Source organism: Pyxicephalus adspersus, chromosome 11 (assembly GCF_032062135.1).
Source record: "Pyxicephalus adspersus chromosome 11, UCB_Pads_2.0, whole genome shotgun sequence".
Taxonomy (NCBI): Eukaryota; Metazoa; Chordata; class Amphibia; order Anura; family Pyxicephalidae; genus Pyxicephalus; species Pyxicephalus adspersus.
In genome coordinates this window covers 58631898-58658109 of record NC_092868.1, presented here as the reverse complement: position 1 = coordinate 58658109, position 26212 = coordinate 58631898, and the positions used below count along the sequence as shown (strand labels likewise).

Below are 26212 nucleotides of genomic sequence, written 5' to 3'. Positions count from 1 at the left end.
TTTTATGAAATGTGTGTGTTTGTGTAACTAAACTTTTTTTTTTTTACAGGTTATCCCAATGACAGGAGGATTCCCATGGCTGCAATCATGACATGAGCACAGCCATTAGAATCCACCTGACAGTGAGGGATCGCAGGGCACTAGGGGAGCTCTGCTATAAAGGAGACAAGTATTACAGATACAGAACACATGTCACAGCTCCTCTACGGCTGCGGGAGCGATCAGGGGAGCGGAGCTCAGCTGACTGCTCTGCTCCCTGATTGGCTGAGGAAAGGGAAATCCTGATGATGCTTGAGCTGTCCTCAGGGTTTCCTATTTCTCAGCCAATGAAGGCTCCCCCTTCATGTCTAGTGCTGAATGGCTGAGAAACGTAAAACCTCAGCCAATCACAGAGCACTAGGGGTGAATGGAGAGGCTTGTCCTCATTTAACCCCTAGTGCCCTGCGATCCCTCACTGCCAGGAGAATTTCCAGGGCTGTGCTCATTGCAACCCTGGAAATCATCCTATCATTGGGATAACCTGTAAAAAAAAAAAAAAAAAAAAAAAAAAGTTTTGTTACACAAACACACACATTAATAAAATAATTTACCTCAATTCATAAAGCCTCATCCAATTTTTTACACATATTTTACCCTTTCAGGGAATGAGTAAGGGGTTTTATGTACCCCTGTACTCATTCCCTGAAAGGGTTAAAAGTAAAACGTTTATAAACGCTGTAAAATGTAAATGTAAAATCACGGCAATTCGCGGTAAAACGCGTCATAGGCGTTTAAAAAAGTTTTTTAGCGTTTTAAAGTTAGGCTTTAAAACGCTTGTAAAAATGCATAAAAACGTATTCAAACATGGTAGGAACTTTTATATGCGTTTTTAAAATCGTTCATGTGGACCCAGCCTAAGACAAATGTGCAGACCTTGATTTCTGAATATGCCAATTGCCAGGCCTTTCATGTTACATGTTTTTTTTTTTAATTTTCTGAATCATTTCCCTGTAACAAGTATACAGATTAGGGGCTCTATTTATAAAATAGGGAATCAGACATTCCCTCATGGGAATCTTATAGGTTCACGTGTTTCAATCGCAGTAATTGATTCCCACCAGGTAATGTCAGATTCTGTTTTATGAATAGAGCCCTAGGAGTTTCTGGCACGAAGTACTTGGGGCAGAGAAGGCCAAGTAACCAGCATTTTCATAAAGAGGTCAGCAATAGTATTATATAGTTAGTAAATAAAAGTATATTACAGTGAGACATAGTGAGGCAGTCACATATAATAAATCTGTTTCTACCAATAGGAAACTATAGGGAAAAAAGACACAAAAAGCAGAACAAGATATTTTAGAAACCTTTTATAATTTCTCTTTTTTGGGAGGGAGAGAAATATACAGGAATTCCAGGACAGGAGGAAATGGCACATGAGAAGAGGTCCGGCCCCTTATCTAATACTCGGAATGTTCGGGCCCCATACAGCCCAATTAATTTTACAGACATTAAATAGGAAATGTGCAGCAACCAAACCTTATCGATTCACACGGGACCATTACAGCCGCTGTATGAAACAAACTTCCTCCTTCCACAGCCCAGTATTAGCGGTAGGAGAGGTATGCAACATTTTAAAATAAATATTAAAAGTCTTTTGCTTAAAAAAAATCTAATATAAAACATATTTACAATGTGTTCAGTCCATATGAGGGCATTGCAAAGTCCGCTCCTTTGTAAAATGCCCTTTAGTACAGTTTTATATTCCAGAGTCTGTGAGCTCCATCCTGTGCTCAGCCACACACTGTTCTCAGAGTTCAGGTAGTTAGCGGTTTCATACAGAATTTCTCTCCATCATACAAAAAGTTTCCAAGAACAGCTTGTCCAGCAGACTGTCCTCTGCAGCACAGGAGAACTGAGCAACCCTTAGAAATAGGTCAGGTTATGAATGAGTCTGTTTTGAAGTAGATTTCGTATTGCGATTGCTTCAAGTGTAATGTTGTGACCCGACACCTGGGAGAGAAAAACAACTCACGTGTCTGCTCCATACAAGACAATGCACACTGCACACAACTATCTGGGTACTGAATGGATCTTTTGGTGGTTGGATCCATGGTTATCTCATGCATATGGATTGTACAGAACAAATATATTTTACCCATTCTGGGTCATTTTGCCCACGATTGGGGCAGCAATTATTGTCTTTATATGTGCTTATTGCTATTATCCAGTGCAGACAATGTCTAGTTGTTGTATAAACATTGTGCAATGAACACAATAACTGAACTTGATTCTTTATGGATGTTGGCATTGGAAATTGTTGTTGGCAGTGGAAAATAACATTGTATATCATATAAAAAGAGACTGAATTACCCCCAGAGCTGAGCATTTACACAAATATATAAATATGGATAACTGTACTGCTAAGTGAGCTACTAAAGTTCATTTGGACATAAACTATAAATCTATAAAGGCTTATAGAGGATGTAAAGTGTAGCTGAATGATGTATTATAGACTTCCTTCTTTCTGATCTCCTGCAGCCACTTTCTATCTACATTCTCTCCAGTGATGGCTGAATGCCATTTCTTAGGGCCTGATGGTGACAACAGTGGGCACTTCCTGTGTAATGTATTCTGAAATGGCCACTTGTAGTGTTTATCAGACGTCTGTGTGAAGAACAATAATTAGGAGACAGGTACATTATTATCCACTAAAAGGAAAACTCAGAATAAGGACCTTAATGGCAGGATCACCAGGGGTTATTTTAATGTAAATGATTGAATATGACTTTAGAAATGGCATGAACTTGTTAAAGCTTACATGAGATTTTACGGATTGCTTTTTACAATAGATGTAAGTGGTCTGTTGGCACTTACCGCCATAGACTTCAGGGTCACCTTTTCATAGTAGTGGATGGGTTCTTTCTTATTGCTGAGTGCTGGGTACCCGAAACCTGCAATGTCAACCACATCACAGAAGTGGAGGGCAAAAGTGATGGCCAACATTCCCGTGGTGGGTTTCTGAAAGAAGAGAGTATGGACAACATTTAGGGATAAAGCTCAATGTGTAAAACAAAGCAAACTTCATCAATGTGTGACATAAACCTGTACAACCAGACCCGTAGCACCCCCTGGGCTCCCTGAAATCATGTCTTACCGCTTTCAGCTTCTTAGATGATAGATCAGACACGCTATCCAGAATTTTTGTTGCAGTCACTTCCATATAATAGGGGTTGAGGATGCGTGTGTTCTGGGGTTCCACTTCCCAAATCAGAGGGGGCATTTTCCAAAACCCCTTTCGTACCTAAAACAACATATAAAGTAAGTGAATAGCAAGAGAATAATCTCAGCAGTCTGTTATTGTATAGTGGAAGCCTGGCATCCCCAGAGAGCTTTGTACTGCAGCTCCAAGACTAATATTATTGTAGATAATCGTACCACTAAATAATTATATTGGCCTCTGGACAGACTGTGTCACCCTCCCTGCTGCCTTTGTAGTGAGCCATGGCATATTTCATGTTGCTGGGGCATGAAGTATTACATGTCCTTCTCCTCCTAATGCTGCATTGTATTTGTTCTCTTTGTATCAGTAGCAGCAATTTTTCCCACCCCGTGGCCTTTCCTGGTGGTGAATATGAGTCCAAGACTTTGTGTAGCTGAAAATGTCCCCCCCAAATCAAAAGAAGACAACTCTACGGGACTTAAATCCCCCAAATATAAATGGATACAGTGCAAGCACATTGACTGCATGGTAAATCACACACCCGTTTCTCATTGTTAAGAATGATCTTCATCCACTGGATGTCGAGAGGTTTAAAGGGCACCAGCACCAGCAGAGTGTCCGGATTGTTGTCCTGCTGAGGGTCGAAATCTGCTGATTCCGGGTAGAAGAAGCGCAGGGTGGTCTTGTTGCCAACATCCTTCTCATAATTATGGACTGGAGCGTTGTTCAGCCTGGGGAGGAAGAAACATTGGAGCGTTCATACACAAACTCTATGTAAGCAGGCCAGAGATTACATGGACAAACACCAACTGCTGGAGATAGACAGTCAGATGAAGAACATTTATGCAAATTGCAAGGACTTGAACCTGAGTCAAAGGTAATTTGTATGTGATTTGCATAAAAGTCAACATTTCTGCATCTCATTCACCATTTGTACCCACCACACCCCTAGGGATACAGAAGGATTTATTCTCCATTATATAGAGAGGGGGTGATAGGAGCCCCTAAAGCAGGGAATACAATAACAATAAGTAATAATAAGTAATGTGTATTAAAAACAAAACCAAATACTGACTAAATCAAACATTTTCTGAATACAATGTATGAAATCATGGAAATGGGTCAATCTCCTTTACTGTTTATCATGTTTTTTTATGATTAATAAAGTGTACTTTACATATCTCTATATCAGACTTGCAGCAGACGGCTTTATATACAATGTATTATTACTTCACCTTATCACTTTGATTTTAGGTAAACAGTTATTCAGGATTCTAAATAAGTTGCAATCATTATTGTAAAACTGAGCAGTAAACTGTGAAATACAACATTTTATAACCTTTCTCATAGCTGAACATCCAAGGGCTTCAAACAAGAGAGATAGTTATCATGTGCCTCTAAATAGCAGATTAAAAAAAATCCAGCAAAAGCACAGAAAAATCAGGGGGGGGGGGGGGGGGGGGTTTCATTTTGTGAAAAATGTTTAATATGACTGCTGGAGGTAGTTGTAACCCTACATTATCTTTTATTTACATCAGTGGTCCCCAACCTTTTGCAGCTTGCAGACCACTGAATCTACGGCCCGGGCATGTGCAGTCCTATGTCACTATGAGTGACGTCATAATGCCAGAACCCGTCCAATCTCCCATGTGCCAAAGACACAACCTGCCCACCGCCCTGAGCTTGCAATCTGTACGGGGGACATGGTCCGCAGCTCTGGCCGATGCCCCCCAGCAGGGTCCTTCTCCTGACCTCACTGGGGGGTGCACCGGCCAAAACCGTGGACCACCGCTGGTCTCCGCGCTCTCATGGCCCAGCTGTCAGACGGCCGGGGACCTCGGATTTAGATGATTTATGATGAACGCTGTGTCAACAGAAAAAAAAAATTAATTTATAGTTAAGAGAACTTTTATTTTGGACAACCTAAACCAGTACGTCTATGATGGGTATTGTTATACTGACCCCACTTACCTGATCACCACATCATATTTATTGATGGTTTCACCCAGGGTGCTATTCTTCAGCCGATGGCCATTTCCAACCACAACACACCTTCTACACAACAACCTGCAGGAAGTAGTATAATATTCAATCAAACCGATAGAATCAGACAGACAACATGTGACTATGTTTATCATAGAAAAGGAAATCTGTAAATATATTTCTGCTTTTACATAAACCATCGTATTATTTACCAATTATCTATAATCGAATCTGGTTCCAATACTCTTATTATATGTTTTATGTCGCTTAGAATGGGGGAATGGGAGTCTCGGGATGCAGTTTCCATCGTTTTATTGTATCGATGTTCATTACAGACTCCTGAATAATATCTGACCGATATAATGGGGCTCCTCTGCGTCAGTGGCTGTTGGATCATCACAATGTGCAGCCGTCATTGGATGTGACAGGTCTGGTTGTATATTATAATGACACAATAAGTTGTCGGCATGTTCACTTTAAAGCCCTTCCAAGTACTCAAATTTCCCCCACAGCTCCAAAAACATGCAGTTAGGTTCATTGGCTCCCCCAGAAATTGTATTTTATACATCTAGAAAATACACAGCACAACCAAAGTATAACTTGCACTGCCAGCTGCTGGGTGCAATAGGAGTGCATGAGAAAAGTAATAAAATAATATTGACACAATAAATGTTCTCCAAACTGCAGATATACAAAATGATGTATTTTAATGAGAAATAAATTAATAACTATGTGCTTATATGCAAATGTTTTCATAAAATAACATGTTTACTTTAAACAATGACTTGCAGAAAAATGTAATTAGAACAAATTGCTGACCTTTGTAATCTTGGCATGTTAATAACAGGGGCAATCTCTTGTTATTGTGAGGTATTTTGGAGTTTAGAGTCAATAAAATGTTTTGCGATAACACAGATCAGCCTCTCAGGTAATTGCTGATGTGCTATAGTAAATAAATTCACTTGTAAAAAAGTTTGTGTTTGGGAGAGTCCCACATGGCAAATGTGCACAACTGGAGCCAAAGCTTTGGTCCTGATCAGTAAGTCAGAGTCTTAGTTTTGGCCTTGTAAACGGGTCTTCACGTGTTGATCTATTTTCTATTCTTTGGTTGCTGTAACTCTTCTCTCCTAAATAAACTTTTAATTTGCTTACCAACAAATGTCAGGAAGAGGCCTGAAGATTAAAAACTGATAATAATGGCAGGCAAGGGATTAATGGGCAAAACGAAGGAAATACAACCAGGACGGGTGTTATAAAAGGAGATGTAAGGGCAAAAATAAGAATGAACTCCAGTAAAAAAAAAATAGGATACAATTCTAACAGAGAATTATTGTTCTATAGAAGCTCTGCTGCTTCCTTTACCTGCCAGGCATCTCATCTATTATAAATGATACTATTAGCATTACGCACCTGTCTGGCTGAACTATGCATGTTTCCTGTAGGTGATATTATGCTGTATTATCAGTCAAAAGCTCTTTGTCTTGTTTTATTACACCTAATCTCAATTATTTGTATGTGTTAGCTGAGCTAATCCTTTATTCAGGGTTCTTATTAAACTGTGTAATCAAAACATGGAGTAGAACACACCTTCCAACATTCTTCAAGCCAGTAGTTTGATATAATATGTCATGGCGGCCCTACTCACAGCCCAAACTTGCCCGACCATGTACGACTCCTGCCTTATAGAACAAATCAAGCCTTGCATTGCATTTCAACAATACACTTGAGCATTTATTTACAACACACAACAGTGGTAACCTGGGCTGTGGTGTGAACAAGCTGTAGGTGTTACTATTGCAAGGGTATAAAACACTAGTGTGGTGTGAAGGATCATCACAGCATCTATTTATTAATTTGTTTATAAGGTATATATTAGATAAGGAATACAGTGGTCTTGGATTTTAGAGGAATTTGATTTTTGAAAGACTGTATTCCTCACTAACCCCTTAATTTAATCTCGGTGACTTTACATGATGTAGGTCAAAAATTTGTCCTATTCCATGCATGGTAAGGTAACCGCACACTTAACAAGTCAATACCTGGGTGGACATTATCAGAAAGAAGGAGCGTGTGCACTCATCAATTTGTTTTTGCAACAAACATGAATAGAATTTGTGGTCACTGGAGCACAAAATGTATTGAAGGATGGGGTCACTAGAGCACACAGGGGGCCCCTGAGATGGTATCAACATACTTATAGGGTTTTAAACCTCTACCCCACTCTCCCCTGCCACATTGTTTTTGGGCTTCCCTAAAGGATCTGGCAGTATTCTTATTGGCTGAGAGCACTACTAGGGGCTCATAGAAATGTACCTGGCTTTTTTGTTAATCTTTACATATTGCTGACATTTGCTGAAATAAAGACACATAACTAGTTTCATAGAAGACACAGAATCTTACCTCTCAATTTCTGGTTGCATATGATACTGGTTTGTTAGTGCCAGAAACTTCATCAACAGATCCTCTAAAAGAAAACATACAATGCTTGTTATTGAATTAGTCCTCACATGTCGACTAGGCCCCAAGATGGCAGATTGTGTCCCTGTTTATGGCTACTAAACGTATTATTGGTGTATGTGTGCAAAGACTCAGATCAGTTCAATGTATATCATAGTCCTGTTATCCTTTAATTCCATGCTTAAACAAAAATTCTAACCAGGCTGAGGAACATTATAACTACATTACAGAATGCAGAAAGTTCTCCCTGAGGTAATATTGATGCTGGCTTTTTTTCTTTACTATTCCCAGGTCATCAAAATGTTTTGTTTTTTATGCTATGTTGTTGTTTTGTATGTTAATGTTGCAGCTATGCTGAGTACCTGTGTGTAAAAAAACAAGAGGATGATAAATTCCCTGGCAGTCTGGGATCTCTGAGCGTAGATCGGTGACAAGTGCGGAGCATTGTATTGTTGCTTGTGTGTACAGGGCCATATGCAGAGATTGTCATAGCTTTATTTCTCTTACCACTGCCTTTTGTGCCATACGGCAGGCTATATTTAGACTCGTTCTTCACCCAGAAATAATCACTGAGCTGCAGGAACACAGGATGGTTTCTTGAGTAACTGTAAAGAAAACAGACAGCACAGATTTTAGACTGTGTGTGTAATTGGCCCTCATACTCTATCACTACATCTATCACTACAATCCCCTCCACCGCCTGGCATCGGGCTGTATGTGCATTGATAGGTTTCTTTTTCACCAATGCTAAAACGGATACAGGCAACACAAAAAGCTGGATATAAACCTGTAAAATGGCTTCTATCTTGTTGATGATTGTAGGGCGTGGTTGCACTTTTTGGCAAAAAAAAGCCAATATTCTAAATCCAGTTTTGGTTTGCTGGACTGCTGACTGTCTTAAGATTCTATTTTTAAGATGTCATGATCAGACTGGTCATTATTGGAGAAACTAACAGGTAATGTCCTTTCTGTAATAATCCTTCCCACCTGCCTGATTGCTCTGGGTATCTACTATGACTATAATGTCAGCTGTGGTTGCCAGAATATCCAGCAAGCCTGGTTTCCTCTGCGTGTGTCGCCTGCGCTGCAGTTACGTCATCCCGGCCCAGCCAATCAAGATGGCTGAAGATCATCTACAGGAAGAGAAGTATGAAGAATATGACGGCGCCCTGCAAGGCCATGGGGACAGATGAGTATAGTGGGTTTAGTTTTTAGATCACACGCTTTTAGACCACAGAAGGTCTTTAGGACTGTGTGATACACACCAAAAAAAAAAAACAGGCCAACCTATCCCTATTTATTATACAGCGCTGTGTAATATGTTGGCGCTATTTTAAAATAATTCAAACTGTGAAAACCAGTACCAGCAACTAGTTTACACTTCTAGATCTGACTTGGAGAACCTGATGTTACCCATAGTACTTATAAAAGGTTCACCCTTAGAGCCACTTACATTCAGGAAATATAAAAGGGGTTTATCTCATTCTGAAGAAGAAATTTAGGTTACATTTATGTTCTTGTTCCTTCCTGTTGTTGCATAAAAGAAATATTCTGCTATGGAACTGCATTCCTAAATCTTTCAGGGAAGTGGAATTTTCTTTCCTCCCATAGTTTGGTAGTAATATCATACGAAGGGACACATATTGTACATGGAAATACTCACTTGCTGATCAGAGCGGCTGCTTTGGCTGCCACGTCACCAGGCGTGCATATCTCATGAACATGTATGTAAGGCCTGTGGGTAGGGGAGAATCCGCATGTCAGTGTTTAGTGAATTGGGTGTACAGCTATCTAAGATTTGCAACACAGTAACCCTGTTTGCACAAGATTTATTATAAAGTGGCACACACAACATCCCTTTCCTCCAAAATCCCCAAGCCCTGGAATAATGGACATGGAATAATGACATACAGATAACCGTGCTTCTGCAGGGAGTTTTTGGCTTTTGAGGCCATACAATGGGACAGTAATAGGTCCGTATTCTAGAAGAAAGTGAGGCTGCCAGCTATTCATCCTGAGATGGGCCTTTTATCATATTATAACATTTATTATCACCTGCCATTACCACAACTAAAGTAAAGTGTTACAATTAAAGTAATTAAATACTACTAGCCTTACAGTTTATTATTACTAGAAGCAAAAAGCTTCATGAAAGAATGTTTTTTTACACATTTTTTCATTCATACATTAGATTGTAGATACAATGGAAGAAATGTGTACGTACCTCGGTATGTACGGCTCCACATGAAGGTACCACAACATTCCAAAGCAGAATGCAACAGTAAGGAACACAGCCCCGGCCTTCCATCCTGCAGGCAACACAAAAATTGCATTACACCACAGATGACAGCAGCAGCAAAACAACTTATATTAATATATTTACATTCTACTCTTCATACATTAAATTCCCCTGCATGCTTCAGCCTAGCCTACACACTCCAATGCCAGCTGAAATCATCCAGTAGATATTGGCTCCTGCACAGACTTCCCAATCACACAAGGTTAAAAAAAATGGTTAAATTTGGCCAGAAGCAATATATTTGGCTTGGAGTCTGGGTGGTGGAGCCACTTTCTGCCTTCCTATAGGTTCTTAGGACTGTGGCGGTGAGATTTTCTTATTGTAGTCACTGGCTCTGTTCACCTTAAAGAACTAACTTTCCCCATTCCGGTTTTTGTAGTAAAAGAGCCAACGGGGATGGAGGGAGATTTATGTGATGCCAGGTGTGGGTAGGCAGGCCATGGGGTGAACATTCAGCTTCCTTTCCAACATTCCCCTCAATGGGGCACAAATGGCTAAAGATAAACATTAGCATTTATTACAAACTGAACCTTCTCGTTTGGGTAGACTGGCTCTTTAAGTTGCTAAATATTGTTTTATCAACAAACTAATCTGAGATACATTAAAGGTGAATCTGTGCCCTCTGAAGATAGAGAAATCTTTAGAGACAGAGCTGCGGTTTGTTTGTTATCCCCGTGTTGGTTGGCATGCTTGTTGCACACTAGAAGACAATTACAGATAATGCTTGCTTTAGGCAATTATACACCCTGCAGGCCAGATACGGATATATTTCTATCATTACCGAGTTACACGGCAAGTCATAATGTTGTGTTTACAATGAAGCTGGAGCATCCACCAGAGACGACATACAAGCAGAGGCTCGATTCTAACACTGCAGAGATGTCATTTCCTTAATTAGAACGGAGATTGTAAACTTAGTACAAAGCAATTCCATGGCATGGCGAATCAATGCAATATACAACAGACAGATACTGTGGTTCTTACAGTTCTTCCCAAACATAATACCTAATATTGATTCCACATGAGAACAATAAACTTTATTAGCTCACAAACACGAGATTCTACTGCACAAGAGCTCAAGGACAAGGAGCAGTTCACTAATCAGACATGGTGGCAGGAGACCACAGGCATTCTAACACACTGGGATGTATTTTCCAGCACAGACAAGACACATAATAACACATATATCCCAAATGTCACATCATAATAATATGTTATTTCTGGGTGCAGCCACCTTGTAACATTCCATGCAGCACATAGACCACGGCTACAACTCTCTGCATTTTGCATATAGCTAAAACCAAAAAAAAAAAAACTTATATGGATGACATTTCCAAGTAGGTGATATATATACACTGAGAAATGTCATACATGTATTTTTGTCTCACACAAAGATCTCACTGCAGATGGTGTTTGTAGTGAATAGAATGGTGGCAGAATCTTAGAACATCGGGGTGGGGATGGCACGAGGCAGCAGAAATAATGACTTAGCATGTCATATGCGTATTTATTGTATAGAAAATATTTATTAGATCCATTACTGTCCTAATCTTAATTCCTATTGTAAAATAATATTAAAGCTCTGTACACATGCTGTATTATAGTAATTTGTTCCCCGCAGCAGTAAATGAACAGAGTTGTACAGACATTTCAGTTCTATTCTATGATTCACTGGGATAAATTCAAAATCACTTTGAAAATGAACATGCTGTGTTGCAGCTTGTCTGATTTATATAGTTGTTGTATACAGTGGAGATGTTTGGCAAAGCCCCGCATACCGACTGTCCGTACATAGAGGAGGGTTTATGATTTGGGCTTGATTTGCAGCCGCAGGACCCGGGCACCTTGCACTCATTAAGTTGATCTAATGAACTACTCTGTATAACAAAGCATTATGTACTCAAATGTGAGACCGTCTGTGTGACAAATAAAGCTTGGTGAAATTCAGGCAACAGGACAATGATCCCAAGCACACCTACAAATCTGCAACAGAATGGCTGCAATGGCCCAGTCAAACTCCAATTCTCAAGCCGATTAAAATGCCTTGGCAGGACCTTAAAGAGAGATGTACATAAACAAATGCCTGCAAAGCTCAATGAAGTGAAGCAATGCTGTAAATAAAATTGCTCCACAATGATGAGAGAATGATAAAATCATCCAGAAAACAATTTCTATACAAGTTATTGAATCATGGCGTGTACTTAGTTTTTCCCACATCGCCTCCCGATTTTGGCCTAATGTTTGGTAAATAAATATTAATACAGCGGGATCTAACCGGAGGTTAAATTTAAAATGTAGGACCTGCTAAGGAACAATGATTTTTAATTATGCCCTGCTACATAAAACCTTAGAATTTCAAGGGGTGTACTTTCTTTTTTTTAATAATTAGATGTAGGGTTTTTTACCCCTCACTGCTCTATTTAAAGCTGAATATATCTACAAGGTTTTTTATTGTGCCCCTTGATGGGTACCAATGCCCACTACCACCAGTGGAGAATTGGCAAAAGTCACACATGATGAGCATCCACTGGGTAAAATTAGTCTCCGACTTCCAGGTAAATGAACCTTTTATTGCCAAAACGTTGACAGTGAATTGCTCAGTAACAAATGAGCCGTGTAGACAATTAGAGTTTTCCTGCAATGTACCTTTCTAATAAAAAGTCACCCCACAAAAAAAATGATTTGTGCTAAAAAAAAAAAACAAAAAAAAAACAAAGAAAAAACATAAAACAGACTGTTTGCAAAACAATTTATCACAAGATTCTTTTGTAGAAATCAATCTCCAGGAGTCCCCTAAAATCATCCTATCATTTTATAACACGCAGTCTGTTCTGTTATAAAACCTAAATTGTGTCCCAAGTCCTGATAACATTGCTTTCTGCTGCCAGATTCATTCATTGCTTGACAGTGTGTATGTATGTCTCGGGGGGCTTAGGGAAAAAGACCGGCTGTATTGTGACCCGGGACTTTCACATTTTGTGTCAGGGTCCAGTGAATCTGTTACCCAGCAGCAGACAAGGGAATATAATACAAGTATGGCGTGTGAAACATAAAGAATAACAGCTGCAGTTCTTATCCCTCGTAGGGTCACTTACCATTTTTACTGTTCATTTTGGTCGTCGGAAAACTACTACTCTTCTGGCAGATTTCATTGTTAGCAATCTGCAAGGAAAAAAAAGAATCCTATTATTATAAAGAAACGGTATTTATATAGCACCAACATATTGCACAGCCCTGTACATTTATTAGGGGTAGAAAATGACAGACAGATACAGACAAACTGACATAGGTGGAGGAGAGGACCCTGCCCCGAAGAGCTAACAATCTAAGAGAGATCCTGCGCTTTATTTTTATATCCAGCCGCCAAATATATCTGTATGTGTATAGGAGACTAGGACAGATCCTGAAAATGGGACACCGCCAATCAAAAAAAAACAAAAGTATTCGGCAAAATTATCTTACCAATAAAATAGGAATGTGAGAGTCACTTTTTGTAATATTTGATCATATTAAAGGCAACAACAAAATACAACAATAAAGAAATGTTGTGTTACCATTCTTACTCCCGATTTGTTGTAACAAAGAAGAGGTCAGAGCTACAGAACAATTATTAGATTCAATGGAATCCCCTCATTCTGACCCGTGTAGTCACATCCTAATAAAGCTAGAGTGCAGAATCCTGGCACTGAACAATATTCAGAGTTACCGATACTGAAATATCCCAAGAAAAGAAACTGAAAACAACTTTCACTGCTAATGAACCCAGATCAGCAGAATGAATCTAAAGATTTTCATGACATTTTAGCGTAATCTACAACCATGTGGTGATTTGCTTTCATCTTCCTATGAACTTTTTAAAAACTTTTCTTTTATATTTACTGTAAAAAAAACACCTCAAGATAAAAAATGGTTTTGCTGTGACTGGGTGATGGCCATTTACACCCATGGAAGCAAACATTAAGGTCGGCCCGTCTCCCCCCTTCCCAACCCACACAGAAATATTTATATGATTACAATGCGTCTGGTTAGAGATAAATCTAATTATTGAGACAATTAGGTAATGATTGCATGTGACAAGTCTCTGATGTCACAGCCACAACCACTAACAACAGGATAAACAACAGAATTACAATGAATTATCTTTTCATATCTTCAATCACAGTTTAGGTTTCACATCTCCATAAATACATTTCTTATATTTAAACTTCCAGTCTTTCTTGGGGGTTGATGAAAACCCAAAATGAATAAATAAAAAGACATATAAAAATGCTAGCCCCATATTTCCCTATGGAAATATATAATAGAAGTCACAAATTTCACCCTTTTTTCCTTAACTGCAACTTCATATATTTGGACAACAAAACAAAGTCAAACAAACAGTACTATATAAACTTTCCAAATGATGATTCTTACAAACTATATCAGCAAATCAGAGCAGCAAAAATAATTCAATTAATCTAATAATATCAGTAAAAGTTCCAAAAAGATCTGCTAAATCATCAGTTTTCAAATTCAAATAAAAAATAAAATAAAGAATTTTATCAAATTGCCGATTTGTGTTCAACTCCCAAACATTTCCCACCTACTATTAACCGATTCTACTTTAACAATTCACCATCACATAAAAAAACAAATGTATTTATAATCTAAACACTTTTAGCTGATCATAATACTAAATGAGAATAAAGCCAGCAAGTTATAAAACCTCTCCAATGATTTTCCTCTAATTGTGGAACATTATGTAAGCAGTTAATTTCCCCAGTGATAGAAAAGTCTTCGAGCAGATGGATATAAATTCAGAAAATTAAAGTATCTGACATTGTGTTTAGAAAAGGATTACCCGCTTCCATCTGGAACAAGGAACAGCAAAGACAAACTTTTAAAGGTGAACACAAGCGTGCACAAAATATTTTACATTTCCTTCTTACCATCACCATCGGTCACAAAACTGTTCCGAGCCAATTTCCCCTCAGGGATGAGGAAGAGACCTTAGAGCCAGGTAGTTTCTGTCTATATGCAGTTTACTTGAAGCAGGTGTCATCCCTGCATCATATACACGACTATTGTAAAATTGCGGAGGGTTATGAAAGATAAAGCAACATCATTCTCACAATTCGGCCGGGCACCATTCCAAGTTCCCTGTGCCACACCCACAGCATGGCATTGCGACATGAATAAACAGGACAGAATACAATATAAAACAAATGCTTTTATTTGTTGGTCAAAGTCAGAGAGTTCAACCAACCATGTGTAGAGCGGTGTACTAGTGTCCCCAGCAGAGCAGATTGTTTCCCGGATAGACCGTGTCGGACTATAAAGTGTCTGTGTTACCTACGTCAATAAATAAATGGCTTGTTATTGGCTGCTATGCAATAAAAGCAGGTACAATTAAACCTATTGTCTTTATGTTTAACCTTTTATTTTCCCTGGTAAAACTACTTGAAAATAGAAGTGAAATGTTGGGAAATGTTGTGTTGGTTAGACCTACCTGAAAAAGAAAGGGCTGGCATTTGGCTGGTATGGGCAGCAGTTTCATGCCATTCAGAATCATACTGTGATGTGCCAGCTGCTTAGAATCCATGAAGTTCACAGGCAGATATTTACTATGCAGACAGTGCACAAACCATTGCCAGTCAGACATAATCATTGTGTCTTTTGTTTCCCACCTGACAGTTAACCTCACATCAGCGATATTGTATAAATATAAGAAGGATGAATTTTCAGATCAAACAATCATGGCTGTGAGCATTCTGCCGGAATAAAATGCTTTAAAACCTAACAAATTCTTGTCCATAAACAGCGCATAGCTCGTGTCAATAATATAGAAGTTGCATAGAACACTTTAGTCACAGCCCCATATTACGTTCATCATTTAAACTTTTATTTACACCAATAATGGTAAATATCACCAGAAAACAGCATAAATCATTCACATGAAAAAAAATGTTTTTTCCTTAAATACCAACCAAGTTTTACCAGGTTTTAGTAAGTTTTTTAAGTCACAATGGCAACGCACTATTTCACCCCTGTTATGCCACATCATTAGAAGTCATAAGTATGAGCTTGTATCAATCACAAAATGCTGAATGCTTCCTGAAAATGATTTTGAAAAGCAATGTCTACTCTGTACAATCTTTATGAATAAAACCTCAAACACCTCAGGTGTGGAAACCTTTCATAAATATTTCCTCTTCTGCCCTGTACAAATGTTCCATAGTCAAACATTTGTTAGTGATAGTTTTGGATGACAATGGTCACGAATAGGTCCTGTGGATGAGTAGAAGGCGCCCGGAATGCAGCAATCTCTTGTTAATGGTCAGCATGGTGTATGGTAAGTGACCCCACGGGACAGCTTTACTAAGGCTGGATCTTCACCTGAGACCATTACTTATGGAACAGAGGACTAAGCGTCTGTTGGACCTTTTTGTGGAGTATATTTATCAGTTTTACTTTTATAATTTATCAAGAGAGTGAGAGTTTAGGGGAAAGAAGTAGAAAAAAGACAGGCTTTTGTAGGGCCAAGTGGTTTATCATAAAAATCTAAACTTTATTTGCGTCTAACAACCTAAAACCTAAACAGAAACCACCTATGCTAGCCCTAGCTTAACATAGGTGTATTATTCTGACATCATGGATCAGTTACAATAGGTTTCAACAATAATAAAATAAAATGGTGGCTGGATTTCCCTGCCCGACGCGTTTCACCCCACGGGGCTTCCTCAGGGGATCGGGAGATCGTAATTGGATTGCTGAAACTTTGAACTTGAGAGGAGGCAAAAAGGGGTGCCTGTTGTTCCTCTCTGTATATTTTCGGGCTACTCCATTTAGTGTTACACCCTTTCTCAAATATTTATCATTTATCAGTTAATTTGCAGCCTCTTCTCATGCCAGTCTATTATATGTGAGCACGGATAAAGACTTTATTTTACTCCTTGCAGATTCAGTTGGGAACAAAACGCCTGAAGGGCTAAACACAAGTATCCTGCTCCAAGTTCAGAAGTTTGTTAAACAAATATTAAAATATTTAGGTAAATGTTGCCAATTATTCACACCCACAAGATAAAATATCAGATTGCTTAGGTTGTTATTTTACCTAATGCTAAGTATACTATAATTAAACCTGAAATACTGTTATAACCATTGTTTCATTAAATAGCCAAATTCCACAAACCCTTTTAAACATTTGAATGTCTGTTTATAAAATGACGAATCGCCTCGTTCATGGCAACCTGAACTAATAAAAGTTGGTCATAAAGCACCCATATAAAGTGAGTGAAGCACCAGGTATTGAGGCTTATGATCATCACACCATTTCTTAGTCAGAGCCATAAATTAGAGAAAGGTATCATAGAACAGGGTGCTGCTGTCCTCATGTTGTCTCCCAAGCATTCTATAGCTATTATGTAAACCTGTGAATCAGAATGGGACACTCTGAGAATGCCATATGCACTATTGGTTTGGGAAAAGATCTGGTCTGAATAAAAAGAAAACACAAGTGCCACAAAGAAAGCACGAGAAGTGTTTAATTTAAATGACACATTCGGCTATTTAGGTTGGAATGTTTCCCCCTTCCTTGGTGAATGCTACAATGAAAAAAATACAAACTGGAGAAGTATGTGTGGGGTGATCCTGGAGGATAGATTAGCGTGTCGGTGATCTAACAAGCGCACCGGTTTAGGCATTTTGTGGGCAGTAAAGCAGTCGTGTGTCCTTGCAGCAACCCTCCAGGCATCACTAAACAGCGCCCAATATCTGAAGGGGGTAGGCATGACAATTTAGGAAATTGACACACTTTAGATACCCTGTCTGTAGTCTCCTTGTCCATAATGACTGTTACTAGGCCATATAGTATTATATGGGCCTGATTATTATCACTCGGATTTGTTGTGTCTGTGCCAGGAGTGGTTGCTGTAATAGCCCTTCTCTCCAGTCTCTATGTCTATTTGTCTCTTTTCACGCTTGTCTCACGTTTAGGCTCAGATTTTCTTACATTTACTATTAGCCAGCCAGAAGTGATTATGTTTCTCTTAATGGTAATATTTGCTCAATATCAAATAATAGTTTGTTGATGCGTATCAATATTTAGTAATCCATCGCAACAAGTCAAAAGTTCGTTTCTGTGTTAACTTCCAAAACATGATGGAAGCAGAACTAATAAAAACAACAGATTAAGGATTTTCTCTCTTTTTTTCAAACTCGCCATAAAATTCTTTTTTATTAAAAAAGTGCAATAATGAGATGCAAATTTGAGCTTTGAATTTTTTCTTGATACCAGAAGGTGGTAGGAGAGGACATAAAGGAGGGGGGGGCAGGTTCAGAATTGGGTCCTCGGGCCCTGGAGAGCCCACCAGAATATAAAGCTCCCCTGCCATTTTCCTAAGGGGCCACCAGGGGGTGAGGGGGCTGTCCTGTGACCCCCTCTATGGCAAATCACTAGACTCCACTAAGTTTTTTCCCCCCAGTCCTCTAACTGGCCAACCTTAGACAAGGGGAAATCCACCAATGAACTAATGACGACGTGAATAAGAACGAGATTAAATACAATAAAACATGACTTGGGGAAACAAAATTCTGAGTCATTTAAGTAGATACGAGAATGAAAAGAGAGCAATGGAGGACACTGCTCAGACCTTCCTCTTTCACTTTGCCAAGAGTGAAGGGAATTAAGGTCAGCAACAATACCTAAAATGTTCTCTGGATCCTTCACAATACAAAGCACAAGGAAAAAGAGAACGGCTTGTTTGCTGAATACAAGAACAACAATTGACTGTTTGCTGCAGTCCTGGACCTCAAATAAAGCAGACTGCCTCCATGATAACACTTCCTCATAAAACTTTTTATAAATATGAAATGCTGGGTCTTCTCATTTACATTTATACAGCCAATGAGGAGAAAACCAGAATATTTCCAGAATCTAAATCATGAATGCAGCAGTACGTTATTCCCACAGTACAATATTCAAAAAGCACTAATTGTATTTGTTCAGATACCAGAATCCTTCCACAACAAATGTTGATGAGGTGCCTAGTGTATGTCTTCTATAGGTACATGTGAAAAAATTGAAATGATTACAACTTGTGTGTTGGGCAGCTGGAAACAAACCATTCTTCCCACATTCTTCATAACCCATATGACTGGGGATTCAAAGCACAGACAGAGTGTTGGCTATCTGTTGGTTTTCTATACTAGAAAGCCGGACAGAAGGTGCTGTAACACGTAGCTGTCTGTATGAATACACTTCTTTATATTACTGTCTTTACTTTCATAATCTTCAAAGGCTGCTTTCTTTGTTGGTTAAGCTTGTTAAACATTGGCACAGACATTTTATTGAACACGGCCTTTATGAGGAGATAATATACACACAGAGGCGACAGCAGGGCTCCTACTGTCTAATCTGCTGGGGATGTGATTGGTCTCTTTGGATCCCCCTGTATGCCATGGCTGATCCCTGACCACACTTGCTATATAGGAGAGCATAGTTTGTTAGCATCGCTCATCTCTGCAGTCACAAATTACCTTTTTTTTTCTTTTTTACTGGATTTCAGCACTTGAAATATTTTTGTTTAAAGTGCTGCGTTATTAATTTTTCTTCACTTCCCATGTAGTCACAAGGAAAGTGAAAATCTCTCTAACAGCATAACAGTAAAAACTCAACTTTCTCAATACATGGTCCAAAACTGGAAATGTGAAAATCCATATAATAGAGAAAATGTAAAAATGAAATTAATGAATGGGATGCAAGAACGTGCAACATTCAAATTGCAGTAACTGACCTGTGCTTTGCTTCAGTGAAGCCCCGGCCGGTCCCTATAGCAGGAAATATCCATTGATCTTGGGTGACATTGCTCCATCAATCATCAGCTACAAGGAACAACAACCCCTAAATTGTACAGGGAACAATACCAAGCCAAACAAAAAAATTCATCTATGGGAAGTAAAGTACGAGCTGTTTTCTTGTGTCAGACTTCATTGTCTGGCTGTAATTTTTTGTAATAATAAATATAGTATGTTTTGGGCCTGTAACAGGATATGGAGCCGCACTGCACGCCTACAGCCGCATATGAGAGACTTCATGTGTATCTACACATATTGACAGACATCCTAGAGACTACTAGCTACTTCTTGGATTAACAACAGGATTGAACCTGAGGATTGATTCCCCCACCTTTGGGACCCCCTCCTGCCCTCCGAGTCAATAGAATCAGCTGCAATAACAGGGACAATACTACATTACCTACTTGTATAACATTATGCTAATGCACCACTACCCCTGAGGAAGCCTATAGGGTGAAACGCGTCAGGTACAACGATCTACACGAGCAATTATCTACCTACCTAGCTATACAATATTAGATGACTATTGTATAGTGCCCCTTTGGGCAAAAAATTGCAATAAATGTCTCTCAAGACCACAAGCCTAGCGTAGTCCACTTGATGAGAATTTTTATATTGTTACATGAGATGTATCATTCAATACAATATTACACCTTGCCAAAAAACCCTCCTTTCCTCTATTCCTTAACCTAACTTAAATATTTTGCTCCTGTTGGTTAGATTTGCTGCCATATACTAAAGGATGAGGACTGTAGAGACAATTCTCTGCTTAAGCTGCTGTTAACATGCTGGAAGAGAATAAAAGGACAAGGTCTGGACTACAGCAAATGCCAGATTCACCATGATCACACAGAGCTGTCTGTGCTGCTAATGGTCTGGTGGGCTACAGGTATGTCCCTCTCTGACAAAATCACCTTCCGAAAGACATATGCCATATAGTAGTAAATTATTACTATATTACACAATATATATACACCTCACTAAAACAGTTCTGCTTCATTTATCTATTTACAGATAAGGATCTGAAATATTTAGTGTTGACAACAAAATAAAACAGATGAAACATGCTTCACCTTACTGATTGTTCCGCAGCTTTACAGCCCAATGCATCAGAATGTGTGCAGACAGAAGCTGTGAATACTAACATAAATCTCTCTCTTATTATGAATGCAGACATGAGAGGACCCCACATGGAGAGCTGAAGGTGCGGCCATTAGAGTCCATTCTGGCTCTTCACATTTTCCATTTTAGCGGAGATTACATTAGATGATGGTCTGTCAGAGCCTTGCCATGTTCTGCGCATTAGCACTTAATCTTAAGAAGTGAACAAAATGTTCTCTTTTATGTCTTATGATTAAGTACTAAAACTGTAACTACATCAAGGTTCTGCCGGCCTTTTATTTTATAAGACCTTCTCAGTAAACAGAAGTTGGAGAAGATTGTGTGCTTCCACCTTTCCTTTTACTTTTCGGAACAGGAAAAACCAGACTTTCCAAATGGTAACAATGTATCAGTACAAAAGCAAGAACAAGACTTCTAAAAACCAAGAATGATCTCCACAAGACAATACCGTAGACAGCCAAAGGTGTGAAACTAATGGTCCTCCACCCGTAAGCAAAGGCTTAGCTAGAAACCAGAAGTTAGTGAATCCCTCACCATCAGTTCTTGTTGGACATTCCCAGAATGGCCATTAATATGGACACCTATCAGTCATGTCTTTAATGGCCTCAACACATTTGGAAAAGCTTTCTACAAGATTTGAAGTGTGTGTAATATGGCCCATTAAGCCAAAACTGCACGTTTACTCAAATGTTGTTTTTAGCTTTGGGCAGAGTTGGATTTCACTGCTTTCTGAAGTTCTGTTAGAGATATTTTGCATTCTTGCATTGCATTCTTTTCACTTTAATAAGATTAACATCTCAGTGCTCCAAGGAAAGGAAAGCCTTTCTCAGAGAAACATGTAAGAGGTCATGGTTTTTGATCTGCACATGCTAGTTGCCCGGCCAATTTAGAAAGCTGGCACTTTATGCTATCAGAAGCCATTAATGTGTTACATATTCTTGTCTTGTTTCTGGTCACAATTACACAATATTGTCACAGATACTTTTTTTGTCTACGAATTCCTTCTTGCATGAAATAATATTTGGGTTGTTCCCCTTTTTTTAGTTTCAGATTGTTGCTTTGTTTAGTCAAGTTATGTTTACCTTATATTCACACCTGCGGTTAATAGAGGTATTTTTGTGTCTGACAAAAACATTTGTATATTTCTCATGTACTTTTGTCATACTGTTCTATGTCCCTTTTTCATATTGACAGACATCCTAGTCATACTGTTCTAACTTTTAATAAAAAAAACTTACATAATAAATAACATATATAAACATAAATAAAAACCCAGCACTGATGTTGCTCACTAAGTGCTATTATTTTACTCCTGTGATCTTCACTTTTAAAAATGAATTAGCCCTTACTACTAATTACTGTTACTGTCACACATATTGATGTCCATATACTGAGAGATTTATATCCAGAATTTAAAACATTGGATAGGTCTTTGTGCAATACCAACGTGCCTGAACGCTTCTTTATCACACAGGCCAGTGTTCATTTATAGTATTCATCACTAGAATTTGTGTTCAGCTTAATATAGAATCTAAACCCACGATTCACGCTTCTGGCTGCACGAGATAAAGCTTTGTGTATATAATCATTCACCTAACACTGTACGGTGGCCTTCAGTTACGCCTGTGGTCATTGTTGCAAGGAATTTAGGTGACAACAGAGGGTTTGCAGTAAATGGCAGTTGAGTCATCTGCTGTATACAGAGACGGGTAACAGAATAATGTGACTAATCAGCCGGATTTCAAAATATCTGCTCATCAGTGACAGCGATACAATTTCCCCACTGCTCTGAAGAAATAAAAGCTCTGGGCACGGCTCTATTCCAGCACTAATGAGCTAAACAATCGCCGGCACACACAAAACACGCACAGTGATAACACATGAATCATTTCACCTGTGATCGAGTCATGGAAGAAAGATTTATCAATTGACATGAATAATCTGCAGCATGGAAAGAAACACCTCGTAGTGATAAGAGTGAATGATGGCATGCGGGAGATTCACCTCCAGAGATGGGTTGTAGGGGAGAGCAGCACAAAGTCATTTTCATATAAGCATTTTAAATGAATTAAACAAACTTGATACCACAGCTTTGAGATGTAGGGAAATTGGGGACACCAATGTGTGTGGATTTGCCACAATGTGTATCTAAACACAACGCATATAGAATAGAGTATACAACAAGTTAACAAGTATAAAGTATCTAAACTCAAGAACGAAAAAAATGTTGTCTATTGCAGCTTACCTGTCCTTATATGGCCTTTTATCACATGGTGATCCTGCCAGTAACACACCTATCTGTCCTTGAGTGACAACGCTAACTTGATATACTGTACCTAGGTGCAGTGTTGTCACTCTAGCACAGGACTACAAAACTCACCCACCTCTCCATAATGCAGAAAGCTAGGTAAAGATAATTATACTGCTAGAGATAACACTATAGGGATCACCACGAAAAGAGCTCACTGGATTTCTAGACCAACAAATCATTTTCTATCAAAATGCTCTTTCAGCATGTTTAAAAAAACAAAACCCGTAGCAAAAGTAGATCACGGAGCCCTGCCTTTCAAAATAAACTCCACCCCGCACAGGAGTTAGTAAGTCCAAGTTTTTAATGTTGGTAGATCATTTTGACTTAGTCATTTCAAAAGTAGCTTGCAAGTCAAAAAAGTGTGGGTACCCCTGTTATAGATTATCCATACAAATGATCACTTTTGTTATTAATATCGTGACACAACACAGCACAGTGACTTTAAATTATCTGCATTGTGAAAAGATTGCATACAGTTTCCTTGAGTACAACTTACAGGTAAATGAATGAACAAATGCAGCACATTGCCAACTTGAAGGAAATCTCAGTTTAAACCCAGAATTACTGCATATAAAAAAAAAGAGAGAGAGAGAGAAATGTGTCCAGCGTGAATGAGCCCTTATAGAGCAGGACAATTACAGTCTGAGGTACGTCCACAAACCACAAAACCACTACCAACTACCAGAAATGAATCCGCATGCTGCAAACCAATCTCAAAACATATAATAAATAATAAATTCACTTAAAAAATAAAGGTAAAAAAATAAGAAAAACTGCAACGTACCCCAATATTGTCTTTTTACCTAGCAAGAACACTGAGGAAGCATTTAAAGGAAAACTTCATACCCAATGAAGTAAAGATCGGTGTAAGATCTGTGTGCATGAATATAGGAAGATTTATATCAAATGCCTGCCAAGCATTTAATAGCTCCTATATCAGTTTACCAATAATCAGTCCTTGCAGCTATGAAGACGTTCTGCCTGTCTCCTATGTCATCCCTCGTGCCAATAGTGGAGCTTTGCAGATTCACTAATAATCTTTGGCAGAAAAGGTGACATGCTATGAGTTCAGGAATGATTTGTGGTTTACCTGCAGCTTCTCCTGGCATGGTGGCTGTGTCCCGTGGAAGACGATAATTGACTCTTGACAATCAAGAAGTGTCAGGAATCCCCAAATGGCAAGGTGTTGGGCAATATTGATTTTAGTTGGCTGTCTTCCACATCAGTATTGTTTAACTGTTACATAGGTAAATATGTACTTGCTGTAGGCTAGATCTCATTACGTATGAACTGCCATCACAGAAAGATTCAGATAAACATTCCTCAGCTACCCAGGTGACTGACAGCCTGAATAATAAAAACACCTTTCTGCGCACACATAAGCTTTTTTAAAGTTTACTAGGGTTGCATATCCTGGAATTTCTTCTCAATTATTCTCTAAATCTCGATGGTTGCTGGCACAATCATGTAAAAGGCTCCAAATATCAACGTGTCTGAAAGTAGCTGCAGTGTGCCCTGGTTCCAACACAACCGTCCATACTATTACGCAGGAAGTACATTCCCAGTCGCCTGTGCGGTGCTCTCTGGATTTTTGATGCATTGGCTCTAATTTATTAAAGCTCTCCAAGGCTGGAGAGAATACACTTTCATGAGTGAAGCTGGGTGATCCAGCAAACCTGGAATGGATTTCCTATTCATTAGCAAATGTTCTCATTCCTGGACCAGATCCATTGCATGTTTGTTAGATCACCCAGCTTCACTGATGGAAGTGTATTCTCTCCAGCCTTGGAGAGCTTTAATAAATCAGGCCCATTGAGTGCATTAGACAACTTAGAGAGCTTTAGTGGTTTACAGTTTGATTGAAGCAGTATGGATCCATTATCATGTGCATTCCTTGCATTATTCCTTACAAAATATAAAAGCCTATTTGCCCCCACAGAATCCTAAAGAAGGCAAAGCAACTACACCTCACTGTGACCCCAGGGTGAGTTGGTATTAGCTGCACATTGACATTTCTGACAGTTAAAAATGACAATTAAAAAGAATAATTCAGGGACACAGCAACATAGAATCCGGAGAACAGGCTTAAAGATAGGGCCAATTCTCCTCCTAATTCATCATTTACTGTGTTACGAATTAAAGGCAAGACCGACTATTAAATGAATTAAGAGTGGCAATTCAAACATATAAAAATTGCAGAAAAAAAGGAACCTGAACTGGGGTTAAGTAGAACCCCCCCCCCCCCCAAAAAAAAAATTTGTAAATACTGACTTTCCAGGAGGAGTCCAGCTTGGCACCACCCCTCCCTCCTCCCAGTCTTTTTTTATTGGTCAGTGAGGTGGCTCACCCTAACAGACGGGTGATGCCAAGCAAGACTTTTACAAGTTTGTTTGCCGGTATCTCGGGATGTATTGAATTGTCTTATTGATCCGTTTTACATGCAGTGTCTCTATCGTCCGTATTTTTCATCATATGCTTAGCATGACCCACCCAGGTTTGTAAAGCTGAAACACACAATATGCTCAGTTTAAATGCCACAAAAGACAACAAAGTCTATGAGATGCAAATACAACTATAAACCCTTTGAGGGTTACACAATGAAGGTTGTATAGTGAGCAATGTTTGCCGACACGACATTGCCAAGAAAAACTAGCCAGATGAAAAGAACAATCCATAAATCTGTTCAAAAGCAGCAGCCTTGAAGAGAGATCTGAACATATTCCATCCTTATCCGGATCTTATCAATCTCACTGATGTTGTTATACATACAGAATATTGTTTGGTCATTATAAAAGATTGGCGGAAAATATGCAGCACAGACAGCTAATCACAGAGACATTGGCTGGCCACGGGGTATTCGGTACCACTGACATCTACAAGTCAGATACTACTACCGTGTTTCCCCTAAAGTAAGACCTACCCCGAAAATAAGACCTAGCACTTTTCCCCCCAACCTGCCCTAATATAAGACCTACCCCGAAAATAAGACCTAGTAGAAAAAAAAAAA

The 26212-nt window shown here is 38.9% G+C and overlaps 1 protein-coding gene across 6 annotated transcripts in view; it reads right to left on the bottom strand.

Annotated features, from left to right (window-relative positions):
- Window positions 1-1331: 1331 nt before the first annotated feature.
- Window positions 1332-26212, bottom strand: part of LOC140340813 (CMP-N-acetylneuraminate-beta-galactosamide-alpha-2,3-sialyltransferase 4-like) — an 83269-nt gene continuing 58388 nt past the window's right edge. For 5 of the 6 annotated variants that reach the window (XM_072426223.1, XM_072426219.1, XM_072426222.1 and 2 more), the window contains 10 exons: window positions 13034-13100; window positions 9864-9948; window positions 9303-9374; window positions 8147-8244; window positions 7583-7646; window positions 5171-5266; window positions 3741-3930; window positions 3134-3280; window positions 2854-2997; window positions 1332-1989 (listed from right to left, as the gene is read on the bottom strand). In XM_072426223.1, the coding sequence (XP_072282324.1) occupies window positions 1903-1989; window positions 2854-2997; window positions 3134-3280; window positions 3741-3930; window positions 5171-5266; window positions 7583-7646; window positions 8147-8244; window positions 9303-9374; window positions 9864-9948; window positions 13034-13100 (1050 nt within the window). In that variant the 3' untranslated portion in view covers window positions 1332-1902. Of the gene's footprint in view, window positions 1990-2853; window positions 2998-3133; window positions 3281-3740; window positions 3931-5170; window positions 5267-7582; window positions 7647-8146; window positions 8245-9302; window positions 9375-9863; window positions 9949-13033; window positions 13101-14866; window positions 15000-26212 lie in introns of those variants that run through there. The other variant, XM_072426221.1, reaches the window with a different exon arrangement.